We start from the raw sequence: 16,587 nt of genomic DNA on the forward strand, positions 1-16,587 counted from the left end.
ACAAGGGTCCTTCAAGCCCCACAGAGGTTCCCATGGACAGCGACACTATGCATTGGTAAAAAGTTTCCTAAAAGAAAGATCTCAAGGAAACAGGAAGCACTGAAGTGCTGAAAACACAGGGTTCTCTTAAAGGTGGTCCCTCTGTAAGGAGGCCCCACAGAACAGCGCAGGGCAGTTCCAAGTCCCCACCTCCACACTGCGCCCTCCCCACAGTCTCCCCTCACCTCTTCATTCGCCATGGCGGTCATCTTGGTCATCAGTGACTGAATTCGCTGCTGAAAGGAGTGGGGAGAAGTAGCAGTGAGTGGACCCGACTGCATAAGACTTCCACAACATGTCTAAACAGATCTCTGCACTACAATCCAAGGCTTGTTTTACATGATCTGTTATAGTGAGCCTCACGGGGTAGGGGCAGGGGCAGGAGAGGAGGGGGGTGAGAAAAGGAAACTGGAAAGGGTGTGACAGGCCAGCTAACAGCAGGTGACTGAGGGAGGCAGCTGGCCATTTTGCAAAGCTGGGGATGAAAGGGAAATTTCTCCCCAGATGATTTAAACAGAAGCCTCAGGGGACTCATGTGGGCCGCACACCTCTTCAGCAGCTTGAAGCTCATCTTCTTCTTGAGCATCGGCTCCTTCTGCAGTCGAGAGCCCCGCAGGGAGTGTCGTTTTCTTGTCCTCGGTCTGGAAGGGAAGATGCAAAAGTAGCTGAGCACTCGAGATGAAGACTCAGCAGAGAAAGGACAACAATGCAAGGCACGAGTCTGGGAAAGAAAGCACACGCATCTGGAAAGGTGTAGCAGTCCCTGACAAGTGGAAAATCCACAGACCTGAGCTTCCATTTCAAATACAGACCGAGCAGGCTGAGCTCCAGGCCTTGGCCAATGCCTATATCCATTTCTGAACTGCTTGCTGATTAAATTCCTATCAGGTCGTACACACTTGCCAGCCTTATACTTTGACAGGGTCTCTCCCCTACTTTAATGCCTTCGAGAGTAAATCACTGCTGAACAGAGTGCTTTCTTCAAACTGCCAGTTGAGACCCATCAGTGGGATATGAAAGTAATTTAGCAGGTATGACCAGCATCTATATAAGTTGAACAAAAATAATAGAACAGGACATATCAGAGTGTTTTACATGTAGTAAAGGGTTAACTTTTGTTAACAAAAGGGAAGCTTTTGTTTTTGAGGTGTCTGCGCATGGGTACTGAAATCACGATGAAAAACAGGATTCTTACTGCCAAGAAGCAGTCAACGAAGTTTAAAAACCTCTTGTGTGAAGGATAAAGATCTAAACTGCTTTGCTTGGTGATTAAGCTTCGTGCTCCGGACCCAGCCTCAGGCTCTAAATGTACCACACTCAAGACACCCGGATTAGATGCTGTTCCTCAAACATGGGCTGGAAGTCTAGAGTGCCCTGTTTTAATACCACCTCTGCCACCCATCAGCTGGGTGACCTCAGGCTTACCTTCTCTGGATATCGGGGTCTTCTAGGGTGGAAAAAGAGAACTGGTCTCAGACACCCTTCTCAGACCATCCCAGCGCTAGGATGCTTTTCTACGACATGCCCATAATTGATCCCAGGGAGCACCGTGAGCTCCTATACAGGTATATCTACACATGTATCCCCTGCTTTTCAAAGCTCACATTAGGCCACTTTGCTTTCACAGAAGACCTACATGAGTACCTGTTGTTGCTAACCAAAAGAAATCTGAAAAGGATTTTCACTTTTACAAAAAAAGGTGGAAGTGAAACCAGTTTTCAGGGCTGGTTTAGCAGTGAGCCATTCATTATAGAGGCAGTGCGTGCCCTGGGCAGTGAGTGTGGCCCACCAAGCTCCCGCCCTGGGGCTGACTCTCGGCATCTCAGCATCAAGCTGCCAGAGCTCAGAACTGTATCTGAGCATCTGTGCTTCATCTCAATTTATTTTGTGTACCTGTTAGCGAGGTATGTTCCACAGTATCAGAGAAGCCTACGAGAGGTTATTTTTTTTAGGTGTAGGAACACTCACTCAAATTTTTTTTCATATAAATGAATGGCAACTGCTTCTTAGCTTTACTCCATTTTAGCTTATAAAAGGCTTCATATGTATGCTCTGCTTTATGACACTGGAAGAAACCTGTATCTATAGGGGACAAGACAAGCCCAAAGTGAATACTATTTAATGGGCGTTGCATGATTTTTCCAATCATAATTAATATATCCAATACCCATACGCATAGACAATTTTTTCAGACTAAATTACATATCATATCGAATGTACACATCAAATTCTTACTCTATATCAGACACTACCTGACATTACTCAACTCCAGAAAACACCTAGCATCGGCGGAAATGACTGTTGAGTTGAATAAAAACACAAATGTGGAAAAAAATAAATAATGAGAAAACAAACAAAAAAGGCATCATAATCAGTCCATGACTGATTACTAATGAACTACTGCTACAGATAAAATAGCCATTGCTTATTAGATATCTCTATGATGGGTGATTTTATATCCTTTACATTTCAGCCTTCACAACAATGCTGTGAGGCAATACGATTACTGCCCTTATTTTGTAGACGCTGTGAACTAAGGCACGACAATTAAGTACATTGTCCAAAGTCACACAGTGAAGGGATTTGAAACCAGCCAGTTTGGCTTCAGAACACATGCTCCTGGTCACTATTCAGGCCCCCTGCTGACTGAGACAATTCCTACATAAAGCAGAGGGAGGCTGGGAGCCAGGGAAGGCTTCCTGGAAGGACTGAGGGATGGGGTTCTGGACAGAGGCAGGGGTGGCAGGAGAACAGAGCTGAGGGAGTAAGTGTCCCATGCAAGAATATCTGAGTGTCTGATGGGGAATGAGGAAAAAAAATGGTATCAATAGATCTTGAACTACAGGACTCTGCTTTTTAAGAGGCCACTGACAACATTAGTTAGTGCTTTATTTAAAAGAGTGATTAAGGGCAGAGACTTTGATGTCACACAGACCTGGGTTCAGATTCTTATCGTGGCAAATTAGGAGCTTGCGTGATCTTGGACAAATCAGGGAGCCTCTCTGGGCCTCAGCTTTCTGACCTCAGCTTTTCTGGAAAAAGGTAGCAAGCATCTTCCTCATAGAGATGTTCAGGGAAGTAAGTGAAACAAATACACACACAGCCCTGAACAAAGGGCCTGAAACACTGTAAAGGTTTGGCACTGTAAGATTGACAGGACAGCCCTGCAGCCAACAACTGAAGATCATCAGGAAATACATGAATTAAGAGAAAGTTTTGAGACTGCTTTGTGAAGTTAGAAATCCCCTCTTGACTTACCTGATTTCTCCACGCTAGGTACTAGGTTGTCTTAGGGCAGGCCTGTAATATGTGGCTGTGTTCTAGCTCACTGCGAGCATCCTGTTCACATCTGTCTAGGGTCTCTCTCATCAGATGGGGAGTGCTCAGGGCCCTGGGAATGGACTTCATTGTCACACTTTTGGAGTTATCAGAGGGCACGGAATTGCCCCCGGGGCCATGACTTCCAATCACCTCTCACTTTGAGCCCTGCGATGAGGCTGCTGCCTCAAGTTCCCCGACTTGCCAAGGTGGCTGGCTGCAGATACAAGGGAGGTGCGGTGGCCAAAGGCAGCTGGTACATCCCTCGTGCACCAGGCTGCCCAGCGACCAGAGCACGGACATCCCACTCTTGCTAGGCGGGCAGCCTGTCAGTGTCAGACAGACAAAGGCGGGGGGGGGGGGGGGGGACTTCCATCTCTCCAATGTTCTCTCCCATTATCTATGCTTGTCTTACCTTCTCTGTTTTGCTCTGGCGGCTAAATCCATATCTCCTGCAGGCCACAAAAAAGGGGAGTTCAATTACTATTCAAAAGTCACACAAATTTGGTCAAATGCATTTTGGTTGGAGTTTTATACGCAAAGTACCAAAGAAAATTTAGGCCATATAATAACTGGAGAAAATGTTTTAAGTGCCTGAACCAGAAACAAGTTCCACTGTTCTTGAACAAAGGGCCAGCCATTCTGTTTGTCATGTGAATACTACCAATGGCAACTCTCAGAGGGTGCAGAGTATAGTATTCTCTTTAAGTGCAACCATTACTCTTTGAACCAGGGGCTGCATTTCAGATCCACGGTTTAAACTAAAAGCCTTAAAACTTTCTGTACAAACAAACATGAGTGTGTTTGCTTGGGCTAAGCATGCTCTCTAATGGCTATATTCAGAATCTGGGGTCCAGCCCATTTTTCATTCTCAAACATAGTCCAAGCAGGATGTCAACAGTGTTATGCGTTCACTTCAGGCAACCTTAAATTCAAAGAAACTCAAAAATGCAATTTAGTTTAAATTAGTTTATTTTTAGGCTCTTTTTTTTTTTTCTGTTAAGCAACACTGCAAAATCCATTCAACCTAAGACAAAAAGCATTATGCAAAACACCCTACCTCACTTACCTTCCGAATAGTTTAAAAGGAAATAAAGTTACACGCAGCCATTTAAGAGAAACCAATCAAAGACTCCTGCTCTACCTTTACTGACACCATGCTGATGCCACGTGTTGGTCACTGGGTCGGTACACTGGCCTCCAGCCTCACTGTGTTCCCGCTCTTCCTCCCACCTCCTATCTGGCTTCCAGTGGCCTCATCCGCATGAGTCAATGGCAGGCCTCTTCCCTCCTGGGCATCCACTGCCTGACACAGAGCTCTGCACATCCTGGGCTGTTCTCCTCCTTTCCTATTCACACCCCGCACCTCAGCTCTCGAGCTACCTCCTCCCCAAAGCATCCCCCACGCGTGGACACTCTGCCTGGGCCAATCCATCCCACACCTGTACATGTTCCTCCACCTCCTAGAGACAATCACGTCCAACTGCCTGTATGCACGTGTGCATCCACTTCCCAGAGGGCATGGGAGCCACTTTTACATTTAGTATGTCTAATGTAGAACAAATAAACTAAAGATAAGTGGAAGAAAATGCAGAAATCAAGAAGCCAAAGTATCACCTGGTCTTGCAGTAGGTTGTCATGTAACTGGAGAGACCAAAGAAAGAGTCCAGGCCGGGCACAGTGTGCCCACTCATTAGGCATAACTCTGTAGGCCCAAAGTGCAGCAGACTGAGGCTAAATTCTGAGTATCCACACACACTGAGTATCCACACACTTTGACCTTATGGCAAATCCTGTGAATTGGTTTCACGATATCTATCGCACACTCCTGTACTGCAGAGGCTGGAAAACAAGACTCTATTTTCTACACAACTGTGCACCTAGGGCCTGGAGTGCTATGTAGGCTCCACCTGTCAGGTGCCCTTACTGGAGATCTGAATGTGCAGCAGCTACGTGAGGAGAGAGGGAGGGTATGAAGGGTGTGTTGTATGACTGTGGGTCACACCGATACCCTGGTTGGGGGCCAGCAGCTGTCACAGTGGTGTTCTGATTTTGGCGGAAGTGTTGTGGTCTCTCTGTCAGCAGCTGTCGTATCAGCTTCCTAACTCCACAGGCCACTAGCTAGCTTCCTGGTGGTGGAGGCAAGAAGCAGCATCCTTGGAGGCCCAGTTCTGATGTGCTACTTGGGGAGTGACCCTGGCTTGGCCTAGGTCCCACCTCTCAAACCTTCCTAAGGATCCGTGTAGTCAACCTCTTCTGCTGAAACTGGCCAGAGGGTTTAGGTTCTCACCCAGTGAACCCCGGCCAACAGAGGGTCTCACCAAAGTTTCCCTCTCCTAGAAGTAATCCTGCACCATGGGTGTTCCTTCGTTTTCCAGGCCTTTAGTTCATGCAGACCCTTGGGGCAGAAGACATGCTTAGGCAGACAGCCTTCATCTAAGGCCCCTGAAAACTATGGATTTTCCAAATGAAGCAGTAAACAACTAAATGTGGGAGACTGGATTTCTAGGCTCCTTCTACTCCTTCATAAAGACAGAGGCTGTGGGAAGGCCTTTCTGACCACCCAAAGGCCTAGGTTAGGCCCCACAGGTATGCACTTCTGTGTTTACACCATCAACGTGCTCATCTCACAGTGTGCGATAATTATGTCTAATCCTATAACTCTGTTGAACTCCTTCAACAGAGTGCTTCACTCATTTTTTTAAAATAATTTTTTAAATTGAGATATGACTTGTATAACATAAAATTTATCATTTGATACTATATACTTCAGTGATTTTCAGTAGATTCACTCTTTGTACAACCATCACCACTATCAAATTCCAGAACAGTCCCATCACTTCAAAAAGAAACTCTGTATCTATTAGCAGTTAGTCCCAATTTCCCTCTCCAGCCCCTGGCTACCACTTACCGATTTTCCATCTCTACGGATTTGCCTATTCTGGACATATCCTATAAAATCTTACAGGAATCTTATGCGGCCTTTTGTGACTGGCTTCTTCACTTAGTATGTTTTGAAAGTCCATCCATACTACAGTATGAATCAGTACTTCACTGCTTTTTATGACTAGGTAATATCCCTTTATATGGATAAACCACACTTTGCTTATCTATTCCTCGGCTGATGGACAACTGGGTTGTTTCCACTTTTTCGTGAACAGTGCTGCTATGAATGTTCACAGACAGCTCCATCAGCTTTTGTATCCTCAGCACCTAGGACAGCTCCTGGCACACAGTAGGTACTCAAGAAATGCATGCTGAATGAAGAGTCTGGCTGATTTTTCTAAAGCCCTCTTTCTCCGTGTGACATGGTGACACTGCTTCCATGACAAAGAGCTGTCCCCAGATGCCTATTAATTCCTGTCTCATTATGTTCACTGGTTGAGAGGTTTCTGGGAGACTTCCATGTTGCTTGAGCTTCACCAAGAGAACATGGTATCCCTTTCTGGCCTATCACCCCTCAAAAAGAACAACGGGATGCTTCAACTTATTTCTACAAAGCATTTACTTCTCTTTTATCTTTCATAGGTATGCTGCTCTCTCCTCCCACCTCCCTCTCCTCTCACCCTGTCTGCCCTGCCCTTGCCTCACAAGTGTCAGTCTGATCTGTGCTGCCACATGCTTCAATTTGTTTCTGCCTTTCCCTCTGTTAGCTCTGACCAACCAGCCCTGCTGATGTCTTACACTGTCAGCACCAACACAGCTCTGGTCTCTTTTCACCCACTTTACTTCCTCACACCCTACACCTTACACTTGATCTTTAACATCAAGGATGTACACCTTCTAGAACAGCATAGTCCGAAAAAAATATGATGAGAGCTAAATATAGAACTTTAAATAAGTAGGTTCACACATTCAGGTTATTCCAAACAAACTTGAACTTTTTCCAATAACTAAATCAAGCATGAGTCTTTCAGTGCTACTTAATTAAAATTAAAATTCTGTTCTTGAATCACATTAGTCATATTTCAAGTGCACAATAGCCACATATGGCTAATAGCTACCATACTGGACATCACAGTTCTAGAAAACAAGCTAACCTTCAAAAACAACTGCCCCAGGGCAAATTAAGACAGGTACCAAACTATGTGAAATAAAACAAGGGCATAAAAAAGCTCTAAATACTAAGGGCTGTGGGCCCTGTTCTTTGTTCATTTCACAGGTATTTGCTTAACTACGAGCGGTCACAGGCCTTACCATCACAGAGGATCCAAACAGGTTGGGAGAGACATGCCATATTTCCTTTACTAAGTACAGAATAATTCAAAGCAACTAAAATTAGGCCTCAAATAGTGTGGAATAAGCCAACACCAGTATTCTAGTGGTAGTGCTTCCAAATTCCACTTGCAAGTTGTTAAAAAGAGAGCCATGGGCCCAAGGTGGAATCCCTCACCCCTGTGAACAAACCAAGACTTAACTGCAGCTTCAACCTCTCTAGGAGTGGAATTTTAACCCAATCAGTCGGGAATCTTCTGGTCAGCACCAAAGAGTTAATCTGTCATATGGACTCTCCCCATCTTCCAGAAGAAGATGAGGTAATCCACTTAATAAGATTCCCTCCTTTCCCCCTAAAGGAAGGTGACCTTGCCTGAAACAATCCTTTCTTTCTAAGGATTGCTAATAACTTCTTGCCTTACCTTCCTTCCTATAAAAACCTTCCATTTTGTACAGCTCTTGGAAGCTCATCTCTACTTGCTAGATGGGAGGCTGCCGGATTCATGAGTCACTTAATAAAGCCAATTAGATCTTCAAATGTACTCGGCCGAATTTTGTTTTTTTTTAAACAAAGTCAAATATACCGCACATAAAATGCATTTCCCCACAGTGGCAGTTTTAAAGCATGGTTAGGTGTTTTAATTTAGCTCCTAAAAGCTGATTGGGCCTATAATAAAATTGAAATATTATAGACTTACAATTTTAAGTGTAAAATCAAAACCACGAGTCTTGGTTTTTCCAAAACCGTAACATTTAAACAAACCTATCCAAACATGTTTTTAGCAGGCACACACCATCCTTAAGGCCTTCAGCATGGGTGGCCAGGCTCAAAGTTCAACTTCGTTTTAGTGACTGAGAGTTAAAAAAAGGTGGAAGCAGCTGGAATGTTGACCTCCAAGCCACTGTGGGCCCAAGCTAATGAGTAATCTTCAACCCCAAAGAGTTTCAGACCTTCTAACTCCAGGAGTCAAAATACTTTCCCTCTTTTCAAAAGGTGAGATAATGAGGAAACTAGAGGCACTGACAAGAGATGGGGGTTCGGATTCCCAGGTGGGGATGAGCAATTAAGGGGTGCCACGATGTTGATACTCAAGGGAGAGACAGGATAGAGGTGAATGAGTCCCGGGACCAGTGAAGGCCCGGCCTTGCCTGACTGGGGAAGGGAAGGGAGAGTGTGCAAGACTTCTCAGGCTTGGGGGAGGGCTCGTGGTGGGGTACAGAGCACACAGGAACAAGGAAAGCTGAAAGGAGAGCCGCGTTTGGATCTACGGGTCATATTTAAGGGCATCTGAGAACTGAAAACTGCTGCTGTTAACGATGATTATGGTGATGAGGATGATGAGGGCAGAGCCTAACAACCGACATTTACTGTTTCCCACACAGGACAAACTATCCAAAGCTCTTCACGTTTATATTGTTAACGTAATCCTCATTTAATGGGCCAGACCTCCATGCAGGGGATGGTACTGACAGAACCCCCGAGGAAAAAGTCTGATAGCCAGAAAGGAGGGGATGGCCTTTCCAAGGAGGGGGCATGAAATGCACACTTGCTGGGGCTTTAAGTTTTTTCCAGTTTTCCCCATCAGTTTTAATAAGCACTCTCTTTGTTCAGTGTCAGACCAAACAACAAAGACTGGGCTTGTCTTTCTAAAACCAGGAGCCAAACTTCCCCTGGAGGTTCAAACAGTATTTGTAGATAACGACAATGGCACGCTTTTGGAGTCCCAACAAAACCTGAGTTCAAGTCCCAGTGTGAGGCTCTTAATAGTTCTTAATAGTAGTTAACAGTGGACTTTGGGCAAGTTATTGTTTAAATTTTCTGAATGCTGTCTTTACCATTCTCAAAAAAGAAAACTGAGCTAACTAAACCATCAGAATGTCCTACGTACCCACTTCCCCACCTCTCATGAACTCACCCTCTCCTCATCAGGAAAGCTAAAAAGAAAGCAAAACCATCCTTCTCCTAAAAAAAAAAAAATCCTTCATCAAATACCTACCCTAAGCTTAGAACGCAGAAGTCAGTCTGACCCCACCGACAGGAATTAAGACTGATAGGGACACACTCTGCACTTTCTTACTCCAAGTTTGAGGAGAGTCACAAAGAAAACCTGTGGATTGCTCCCTTCCCTAAAGAAAGCCCCACCAGACTCTGGGCAGGGATGTCCTGAAGTTGCCCAGCCATCAGATGATACGAATGACTACCCTCTACAACACATGCAAAAGAGCCAGTTTAAAACTGGGATTTTCAAAACAAAATGGTGAAATATCGTCAGCCTGGTCGCGGTGAGGTGGACAGTTTACTGAATCCCTGACTCCTTTACACGCCCCGGAACGTTTGGAGCATCCATGACAATGGAAAACATGGAGGTATCAACAACAGAAACCACGAAAACCACAGCATTCTCCCGAGTATTCTTTGGCTCTGGAACGTGTGATACCCAGGGAGGTGGTCTCTCCAGCTCTGGCTCCCCCAGACTCACATGCCCACCTACACTGGGGCGTGGCTGCAAAACCCCATCACAGTGCCCAGGGCCTGCGACCTGCCAGTTGCTCAGGGCCCAAAACTCAGAGAGGGCCCCACACCTGGTTGTTGCTGCTGTCTTGAAATTCTTAATAATTAAGCCTTATCAATAATGATTAATTAACAAGGGGCCTTGCATTTTCATTTTATACTGGGCCCTACAAACTATGTGGATGGTCTGGTGGTGCCTGACTCAGAAGAGGAATTCCATTCACAGCAGCAACTGGTGAGCCGTGGAGCGGCCGGCACACCCGGCTTAGGGCCAGAACAACACCTTCCTTGGAATGGAAGGGACCGGCTTCCGTCCTCAGGAAGAGGGACCGGACACCACACCACCCCCTCAACAACAAAGAGGGAAAGAAGCGTGGCAAGTTTTTCTGAAGTGTTTCTCCACTTGGAAGGTGGAGTGTCTATAAACCAACGAAGCCTACTTTCCTTCCCATTCTCTCCAGCACTGGTACTGGAGCACTGCCCCTCCAGAGGGGGCGGCCATGAGACCGATGTTCGCTCAGAGAGGTGCTCGAGGCAGAGCCGGCTGGGCTAGCAGGCAGAGCAGCACACGGCAACCACTCCCAGGGCAAAGAAAGGAAGCACAAGGCGACATACTCACGTCAAGGAGTCAGCTACCCTAAGTAGAAAACGCAGGACATAAATGAAGGTTAATACCCAAGGTCAACCAAGAAACTCACCGAGGAGAGCGCTTCTTTGTGAGTTTTGAAGTAAAAAAATGAGGACACAAGACAACTGGTTTTGTAAAACATTAGACAATTAAGAAGTGACAAAATACTTCTAAATTCTTCATCTTCCTGCTCAGGACAATTCCTCACAGGAAACCAAAACTATTATTCTAACCCTTCGAGTAAAACTACTGTAACCGTTCGATTCTTTAGCTTACCTAAAGATTGTAACAAATGGCAGGGGTATGACGGGTGGCCCACCCCCAGCCTCTGCAAATACCGCCAGCCCCCAACTCTGAGGAGGGCAGAGACAGGGCACACAGTTACACGCAAGTTTTCGGAGGGGCACTGCAAAGAAAAGGCCTCCACCATCGTCAGGAAGCTACCCACAGAAGCGTGGGAAAGAAGTCCCCGGTGATGGAAATCTCGGACCCAAACCGGTAAACTCAATCAGGTAAAAGCCAACCAAATTAATCTCAATGAAGCAATCCAACTCAGCTCTTCTTTTCAATGGTTTTATAAAATGGACACTTCAGATTGGGTCCCCTTTATTACCTGCCATATTCCAAAAGCGTAGCATGGACTCGAGATTCTTCATCCAGCAGCTCTCCTGCTCCCTGTTGGCGTCTGTATTTCCGACGGGGCTTGTAAACATCCTAAGGAGTGGGTGAGACAGAGGACTTACTGAGTGTGAGAGGGCCCTCCTCCTGAACTGGCCGCTGGGTGCATCCCGGCCGGTCAGGGAGGCTAGTCTTTCCCCATGTTGGCGACTGTACCCCTCTCCTGCAGGAGAGCCGGGGGTGCTCAGGGAGGCCACCCTCAAGGAGTCTGCTCCTTTGATGTGCACATAGGTAGCAAGTATTTCCACTCAATATATTGCCTCTCAACTTTGTTTTCACTTGGTGGGTTTCTTTTGTCCTATGGCATTTTAATACTTTATGTGGTCAAACATAATCATTTTATATATTACTTCTTATACCAGGGATTGTAAAAAAAAAAAAAAAAAAAAAAGTTCTTGTATGTTACTTGTATGGGTTATATTTAGCCTTTTAAACTACTCAGAAGTCTTTTTCCTGAATGGAAAATTAAGAATGCCAACATCTTCAGTTTAATAGTCTAGCCTTCCCCTGATCTGAATGGCATGCATATATACACCATGTACCGGTGTTACCCTCTTTTATTCCTCCTGCTTTAGGAACCTTTATCCTGTCTCCACTGTTCTTTTGCAAATTTCCCGGCTATTCTTATACTTTTTCTCTTCCAAATGAATTCTAGTAACAACTTGTCAAGTTTGTAATAAAAAGCAGTTGAGTTTTGATCAGAATCACAACAAATCTACAGATTATTTTGGAAAGAACTGACATATTTATAATATTGAATCTTGCCTTGAGAAGCAAGGTTTATCTCTCTATTCAGATCTATTTTATTCCTTAACAAAATTTTCCAGAAACAAAACAAAACAAAAACGCAAATTTTCTAGTCACTGCGTATCCAGACCTTTTCACCACCCGAGCCACAAACCAGTTCAACAATCACAGGTGTGTATGTTAACCCAGAATCCTTTAAACAAATTCCTCAAGTGGTCAAGGAGATTTCAATTCTTAGACTCTAAAATAGCAGAGGAGTAGATATAAACCCTTCAGCAATACATATCTTCTTTATAAACGTGTTGAGGTTTATCCTCAAAAAGTGTCTAAAAAAAATAAAATGTTCTATCAACTTTCGCTGACTTGTACAAATGTGGAAGCAAACATAGATCTATTTTGTGCAGGACACATCCTGAAACTACACATATGTACATATATGCCTCCTAAACAAAGTACGTGGTATGTAGTAGGTGCTCAATTAATGCAGGTCTTTACCCCCACCTGATTTAGCGTTTTGCCCCAGATGAATGTCCTCCTTGACTGCCAAGCTGGCAGCCAAATCATATCTTAAAATATGCTCAGGCCTCTGAACACAAGCAGGTGAATATTTATGCCAAGGAAGGTATTCCAGTCGTTTGTCCCTGGATTTTGTCTCCTCCACCACCAGACCTCATCATCACTATCCTCGACCTGGACATCACTAGGACAAGCATTACTAGCAGGCTGCTCCACAGAGTGGCATTTTTATTCCAATTAGAGTCGTTCCTCCCTTGATATTTCTGGTTAACTTTAGTATTGTACTTTTTATTATGAGAAGTTTCAAACACACAGAGAAACATTCTTTTGTAAGACATACTATATAATCTAACAGTTTTGTAAAAAAGGAACAGAATAGGGTCTGGGATGATGCTGGAGTGGTTTTCTTATAACTTGCTGCCAGAAATAATCCCTAGTTTGCTCCTGCTGTTGACATGAATAGGAAGCTATGAATAATGTAAAACAGATTTATGGGGAAATGCAAAATATAATGAACCCACATGACGTCAGTTACTGCCCATGATTTAATTCTCACTGAGCTCTACTATTATAGCAGTACTACATAATTGAGCTTAACTGCTATCTTCCTTAGTTACCACTGATAGAGTCAATGACCCAAGACAGGAAATTGGATTCTTCCAAAAAAAGGGCTGACTCCAAAACAATAGCATGCCGAAACCAACAGCTACGAGGACCTTTTATTCTGCCAAACAGTGACAATGTTGGCCTTTGCATAATTATTCCTTCTACTTAAAAGCACCATGTCATATACTGCTCACCTTTTGCATTTCATAACTACACTAAGAGGTGGAGGCAAGGCAGATGCCATTACCCTCACTTTCCTACTGAAGAAGCAGAGATTAGATAATTTGTCCAGGATCTCTGAGACAGTACTAGGTCCCCTGGCTGCTGGTCCCAGGAATTTTCCAGTGCACTGACTTGCTTCTGGTGGGCATTCCTGCCACCCTCCAGCCATCTCAAATGAGTCCTCTCATGACACCATCATACACCTGAGGCTGCCACACGGGTCATTACGTGGTTTGCTTAAGTGACAACGACCTAAATTTCAGGGCAACTATAGAGAGCTATTGCTAAGTCACCCTTTAAAGCAACAGGGAGTCAGAAACACTGATGTCTAGCGTGGTCTCTGCCACTCACTGGCTCTGTGACCTTGGGGATTTCCTTCAATGGGCCTGTTTCCATATCTGCAAAATGAGGACTGAACTAATAGCTCTTGGACAGTCCCTTGTTCTCTGTGCTAAAGGACACATGAGCTGGGTTAAAATATTAAAGTGACTCTTTTGTAAAGCAGAGAACTCTTGTCCTGTGAGAGTCAGGTATTTCTACCTTACAGGTTTGGCTGTAAGTCACTGGGTGAAGTAACTCCCGAGTCATCTCCAAAAGGCCGGGAAGGGAAGTGGAAGAGCACAACGCCGGGGCAGTGTCTGGAGCAAAGGCCTGATCACTGCCTCCTCAGTTACGGCAGGTACCTCCTTTATGGAATACCGAGCAGGCAGCAAGACACCCCCACCAACGTCTATGGTCAACAGTTCCAGGGGGGCCACACCCAGGCCAGTAGGAAGTGACATCCTCCTGTCTTGGGTCTATTGACCTGAACACATCATCTCAGGGCTCACCAGCCCAGACCAACTCTCACAGATACACCTCAGCCCAGGAGCCCCACAGACTAACTCTGGTTCCGCCTAACGGGGATCCACAGAGGTCTCCACCATCAAGGGCAATGTCCTGAAAGATCCTGTAAGAAAAAGTTATTGTAACTGGGGGGACAATTTTTTTTTTTTTCATTCTCATGTTAATAAAATAACAGACAGAACAAAACCCCTGAGTACTGGGTGAAGGAAATGGGAGACAAATGGATGGCGACCATTTCTGGAGAGAAACATGTCTGTAGGGAGGAAAGTTAGCTGGGGAGGTGGAGTCTTCTCCAGACTCTGTTCCTTTTCTCTTCTCTTTCACTTGAGCTCTGCTCTGCTCCTTGAGGACCAGCACACATCCCACCTCAGGGCTCCTTGAATCAAACAATATAATTTGCTGGGTAAGACTAAGGTCACTGCACTAAATAAAGGAGCCAAACGCGGCTTTTGCATGTTGGTTCTTAGGTTCGTGTTCCTCACAGCAGGCCGAGACCGACTGGATCAGGAGTGTGCCAGTGCCAAACTGAAATTTTCACACATCCCGTTCTTTTAAACACGGCCCAGATGAGCAGATTTTTAGCCACTGACAGCCTATGTTACATACTCCATAAAACTGCATTTGCTAACCACAGATTGGATAGGGCCTGGAACTGTAAAGACCCCAAATCACTGCTGCCCTTCAGAGATCTCTGATGCAGATATTCCCTGTGCCAGTGCTGAGTGACATCGCCAAGGCACACGGACAATCTCCAGGATCCCCCGGGGAGTTCCCTTGCTCCCTTCCCCTTCTAGATGCAGCCTTGGAGCCTAAAACTCTGGACAGTGGCTCGCTGTGAGGGACTGCCCTCTCCTACAAGCAAACCTGTCAAAGCATCACTCAAATAAAGCTTATTTGTGCTGCTGCCCCCTTACGGTCATATCTTTTTCCTCGATGAGACCCCAAATTCCCTTAAACCCTTTCCTGGTGGAACATCAGTGCTTTTACCTCTTCTCCTACGGTGTGGTCTGGCACACAGTGAGTGAATACATGCACAAGCAAGGTTTTAGCCCTAACCCCATAACTTATCACCTGTCTGACTTGGGGCAAGTTACTTTAACCTATGTAATTTTTCATCTGTAAAAAAAGGTATAAGTAGAGTTATTGGGAGGTTTAATTATTTAATAGTATCTGACACACAGTAAGGGCTAAGATATACATTTGTAACCTACGTATGAATATATATTAATAAAATGTACTAATACTGTTTTACGTGTGTTGCCACATTTATATTGTACGTGCTGAATGGAAAGGCCTTCCTCACAGCATCTCCTGTGGTAGAACACAACACGTGGGAGTAGTTACTTCAAATGACATGGTCTCTTAGGTGATCCGATAAGTTCTGCAAAGCATTTTCTTTCAACTAGACTGGAAACTCTTGGAGGCTTCTCCCCGCCCCGCCCCCGTTCCCTCTATTCTCAAACAAAATTCTAAACATTACCAAAAAATGTTCAGTGAATAGTAAACATTTCTTGGAACTTCGGGTAAAAATTCACGGTACTCTTTACTCAGGGTTAAGAGAGAGGGACAGACCTCACTGCACAGAGCAGGTACTTCAGGAATACGAAGGCTGACAGCACAGAAAAGGAGGAAGCAAGCCGCACATGAGCACAAGAAGTGAGACAAATGAGCGATTATGTTATGACACGACAAAGAGAAGGTGGTAAGGGGTAACCTGTCCTGGGTGGCAATAGTTTTGTTTTCTTACGTGCTTTGAAAATATTACCATCAGCAGGCCTTCTAGAAAGCAGCTAGTTAAAGGAGGAATGGAGAAGCCAAAAAGGAACACATCTCAAAGAGGAAAGCCAAAGAACTGGGAACAATCCCCAGGAAGAAGAACAACGAGGCCAAGACAAAGAGAGAGAACCACAAAGTGATGAGCTCAGAAATTCAAGTTCACAGCAGTCTTTCTGCCTGACAATCTGCCAAGAGGTACAATAGCCTTAGGCATAAACTTTGACCCAATTCCACTTCGTGAAATGTATCCTAGGTTAATAAAGATAAAAGAAAAAAATTAGCTATAAGAATGTCCTACATAATAGCCAAAAGAAAAAAAAAAGATACAAATTAAGCTAGTTAAATCAGTACCACACAATGAATAATCTACAGCCAGTAAAAATGATGTGGAGGTATATTTATTGGCATGCAAACATATTCTTGAGCAAAATTATACATTCTTGAGCAAAAACCAAAACAGAACGTAAAATATAATGCCATTTTT

The 16,587-nt window shown here is 44.7% G+C and overlaps 1 protein-coding gene across 4 annotated transcripts in view; it reads right to left on the reverse strand.

Annotated features, from left to right (window-relative positions):
- The window catches only part of CCDC93 (coiled-coil domain containing 93), a 97,912-nt gene that overhangs the window by 56,163 nt on the left and 25,162 nt on the right, over nt 1-16,587 (reverse strand). Inside the window, exons 7-11 of one of the 4 annotated variants that reach the window (XM_058715482.1) lie at nt 11,326-11,426; nt 10,704-10,721; nt 3,773-3,809; nt 588-680; nt 225-272 (exon numbers count right to left, since the gene is read on the reverse strand). In XM_058715482.1, coding sequence (XP_058571465.1) covers nt 225-272; nt 588-680; nt 3,773-3,809; nt 10,704-10,721; nt 11,326-11,426 — 297 coding nt within the window. Of the gene's footprint in view, nt 1-224; nt 276-587; nt 681-3,772; nt 3,810-10,703; nt 10,722-11,325; nt 11,427-16,587 lie in introns of all 4 variants that reach the window. The other 3 variants (XM_058715481.1, XM_058715484.1, XM_058715483.1) reach the window with 3 other exon arrangements.

Source organism: Neofelis nebulosa, chromosome 2 (assembly GCF_028018385.1).
Source record: "Neofelis nebulosa isolate mNeoNeb1 chromosome 2, mNeoNeb1.pri, whole genome shotgun sequence".
Classification (NCBI taxonomy): domain Eukaryota; kingdom Metazoa; phylum Chordata; class Mammalia; order Carnivora; family Felidae; genus Neofelis; species Neofelis nebulosa.